Below are 4,131 nucleotides of genomic sequence, written 5' to 3' on the forward strand. Positions count from 1 at the left end.
GTAATTCCTCCCTTTAAAACTCAATATCATGCGAAAGTCTTACTCATCATGTCATTTTTCTTAAATAGCATTTCTAGTTTTTTTTTTTTTTTTTTGTAATTTCTAACTATCTGATTAAATTGATAGAAATAAAAAAAATAGTTTTTTATTAAATTTTAATATAATTATATACTTATAATTCAAACTTAATACAATTGATTAAGCTACAACAACCCATAACATTTCTCATTTAAAATCAAAGTAAGCATCGAATTGAATACTAAGCTCAAGATGCAATGCCCAATTAGGTAATTATATATAATACATACATAAATCACATGGTAGAAAACGACGTCGTATGACCCCTTTTTCCCCCCAAACTGCACAACATCACATTTTTCAATATAAATTGAAATCCAGCTGCCACTGTTTCCTTCCTCTCCTTCCTCGTTGCTGCCAGCTCCCTCAAGGTACCCTCTCTCTCTCTCTCTGTCTCTCTCTCTCTCTAACATGTTTATGTTTACAACGTTGTTTGTTTCAGATCTGACCCAGATTCTAACATCATCGTTTTCTTCAAATTTTCTTAACGATGTCTCCTTGGTTTGGAAATGCAAACATAACATGTTTCTTAGGACAGATCTGCTTAAATGTTTTTAACTCTTAACCTTTTTTTTTTCATTTTTCTTGTGGGTGGTAATTGAAGATCTATTTACCCCTTTATTGGGTTCTGTGTCTGGTGGTTTTTTAATAATGGAGACATTGTTTTTTTGTGGGTTATTTCAAACCAAAGGTTGTTTCTTGCGGTTTGCAATCAAGGGTTTTCATGACCCTGGAGAAAAGTTTTAATATTCTTCAATGTTTTAGCTCAGATCTGTTTTTGATTTGTTAAAATTATTATACCCTTGTCTGTAGGTTTTGGAAAATTGGGAAAGAGTGAAATGGATTGTGGAATTTCATTCTAAAGTTTAGTTTTTTTATTTTATTTTATATATTTTTTAAAATGTTGAGGGTCTTATAATTTCTAATATGCTCTCAATTTCTTTGCAAATAATTTGGATTTTAATAGCTAGAATCGTGTTCCATCTATATTTACATAGATATATTGTACAATTTTTTTTTTCTGAGTATATTTTTGTGTGTTTAGGCGTTCTTCTGTGGAATAAAACCGATTTTGAAGATGAACTGTTATAGTCTTCAGCAGAATGCCTTTGCAGCATGTGAAGAGATGAGAGGCTCTACTAACCTTATTGATCAGAAGGAGCCTGTCATTTGCCCTAAGCCACGGCGAGTTGGGGTTTTATCTAACTATCCTATGAGGCACTTAAGATGGCATTTCAAGTAACTATTAGATTCAATTGCTTGTCTTTTGAGTTTTTATGACATTGTTTTGTTTTTCTGGAAGCCTTTGAGGGTCTGATCTGTTATTTGTTTCTATTTTTGGTAGTCAACAAGCTGATGGTTCTGATTCAAAAGCTGGGGCAGAGCTACTAGACATTATGTTCAAGAAGGTAAATTATGACTTTGTTACAAATTGTCCAGTTTATGTTTAAACATGGGAGGATAAATAAATGTCAATTAGGATAATCTTAGTATCCTAGTAATGTATGGATTCTTAATATGATACATGCTTTGTCTTTTTGGGATGACAAATTTTGATGAGAATGGATCCTCTCACGTAACATGAGGTCGTTTGAGAGGATCTTGTCTGTCTATATACAAATCAACAGTGATGTAAGAATGAATTAAAATGATTTACCGTTGATTTGTATTTCGATGGTTGTGATCTTCTCACATGACTTTGTGTCGCATGAGAGGATCTATTCCCATTTTTGATATATATCTAAACTTTGTAGTCTTTGGCTCTTCACTTAAAATTTTTGGTTATCTTTCTGATAAATGGCATTTACTAAGATTTTGGTGTAATGGATGTCCTCTGACTTTTAACATAATTGGTATCTTGATTTCAACAGGAGAGTTATGGAGAAGAATTTGCAAATCAGGCAGCTTCATCTCCTCCATTTTTTTGCGGATCTCCTCCAATGAGGGCTGCTAATCCTTTGGTCCAGGATGCTAGATTTGGAGATGAAAAGCACACTCCTATATCAGCAATTTTATCACCTTCAGGTTTACCATCTCCATCTTCATCTGCATCGCGTAAAGGAGGGTGTGTTAGGATGAGTTTTGGTATTAAACCAGCTGCAGTTAGAGTAGAAGGTTTTGATTGCCTCAACAGGGATCGCCAGAATTCGCGCATCCCTGCTGTTGCTTAAATTCCATCCAGAGAAGTGTACATAGACGAGGGAGCTAAGTATGATCAATTATAAAAATGACTTTAACTTAAGAAGTAGAAAGAATATCTGTGAGTAGTTTAAGGGAAATGCAGAAAAAGCAAACCTTGTGTTTCTTGAGAAGGTTTGATATGTAAAGAGCATGTTCTTTTGTAATATAATGCGGTTGGATCTGAGTGTCTTCTAAATTTTTTTTAGGTCATCACCACGAGAATGTCCTGTATAGAGAGTTGGTGATTTTGCTTATTATCCATGTAAATATGTTAAGCTAAATATGATATTATGTCTATTATATTTAATGAATTAAACTGGTATTTCTTATGAGAAATATCATTTGTGGTACAGAATAGGCTACCCTTGTGATTAGATTGGTGGGAAAAAGTAACAATGTTTGGTTCAAGTTCATTTATTATCAAAGACAATGGAAGCATTACTATATATTGCTATGTCCTGATTGTGGAAAAGGTCCTTTTGGGACTGAAAGTGGCTATCAATATGTTTGTTTTCAAAAGAAGCATTTACAAGATCATTACGACTCTTCTATTTTAGTGTCAAGTCACCAACTAAAGATTGTTTCACACTCCTGATTTTCATTTTCTTCTGTGGTTATTGTTAAATAAAAAATAGAATAACATTGAAATTGAGTACTTATAATTACATTTTTATTACTATTGGAAAAAAGTAAAAAAATCAGGTTAGAAATGAAAAGGTCAAAAAACATGAATGAAAAAAAATAAAAAGTCAAAAACTAAAAAAAGTAATAAAAAGTTAAAGTTTTAAAAATTGCCGTTTGATGTGACAATAATACCGGAAAAACTTTTAGGAAATATTTAATAGATTGTCTAACTTCGCTAGATTCTTAATTTTATTTCACAAATGAATTATATTTTTATATTCCAAGCCCAATTTATACAAGCAAGCAACTAACTAATTACAATTCCTGTAGAAGCTATGAAGGATGCATCTTACTCAATTTTTATTTTCAACTCAATATTTTGGTCAAACAAAATGGTGAAAGCAGGAAACTATGAAGCACCAACACTTCAAAAAGCTTGACGTGTCGTGTCCGACACTTGTCGACACTCTCGGATACTTCGACACTCTCCGACACTCCAACCCGCGTTATAGAAATTAAAAAAAAGGTTCAAAGGTTGTGTTGCGTTGAGTTTTTAGTTTCAACTATTAGATTCGTTAGATTACGATTACTATTTTATTGAGTTTAATATAAATATTTGGGATATCTTTTTTTTTTTGCAAAAATTATGAATATTATAAGTTTAGATTCATTTTTTTAAAATTATTGAATATTAAATATAATATACACTACATAAATTAAAAATATTATTTAATATCAAAACGTGTCCTAACGTGTCGAAATCTAACATTTTTTAAAATTAACGTGTCGGAGTGTCGTGTCGTATCGTGTCACGTGTCCCGTGTCGGTATCGGTGCTACATAGGCAGGAAATGCCTTTTAACAAATTCTATGAAGATATTTGTTTTCTTTCTTCCAAATTTCCAATTCATTACCTTGAAAAATAAGACTAAAAAAAAATCAACTGAATTTCTTAGGCAAAAGCACTATTATAAGACCTTTGGATAAAAAGAATTGCTTCTTAATTAATGTAGTCAAATATATCACCAGTACTGACGTGATTGATGCCATATCAGCAGTATGTAGGCAGTCTCGTTACCGTAAAACTTCAGAAGACCATATCTGATTTTTTTATTTCATATAACTTTTCGAGATCTATACAATGACACATCATTTGACATATTTTATCTCCCACAAACACAGTTCTAATTTATAACAATGGTACCACAATCATTAAAGCGTTTAAATTCAGAAGCTCCCGAGTTATTTC

General features: G+C 31.9%; 1 protein-coding gene across 1 annotated transcript; it reads left to right on the plus strand.

Moving 5' to 3' along the window:
- The first annotated feature begins 411 nt into the window (after positions 1 to 411).
- On the plus strand, positions 412 to 2,614 carry LOC133303377 (uncharacterized). The gene is made up of 4 exons (XM_061503282.1): positions 412 to 449; positions 1,124 to 1,317; positions 1,424 to 1,487; positions 1,950 to 2,614. The coding sequence occupies exons 2-4, from the start codon at positions 1,157 to 1,159 to the stop codon at positions 2,247 to 2,249; spliced, it is 525 nt and encodes a 174-aa protein (XP_061359266.1). The 5' UTR covers positions 412 to 449; positions 1,124 to 1,156; the 3' UTR covers positions 2,250 to 2,614.
- Positions 2,615 to 4,131: the final 1,517 nt, after the last annotated feature.

Source organism: Gastrolobium bilobum, unplaced genomic scaffold, assembly GCF_033153095.1.
Source record: "Gastrolobium bilobum isolate Gb01-03AN ecotype WA unplaced genomic scaffold, APGP_CSIRO_Gbil_v1 utg1982, whole genome shotgun sequence".
In the NCBI taxonomy this organism is placed as follows: Eukaryota; Viridiplantae; Streptophyta; class Magnoliopsida; order Fabales; family Fabaceae; genus Gastrolobium; species Gastrolobium bilobum.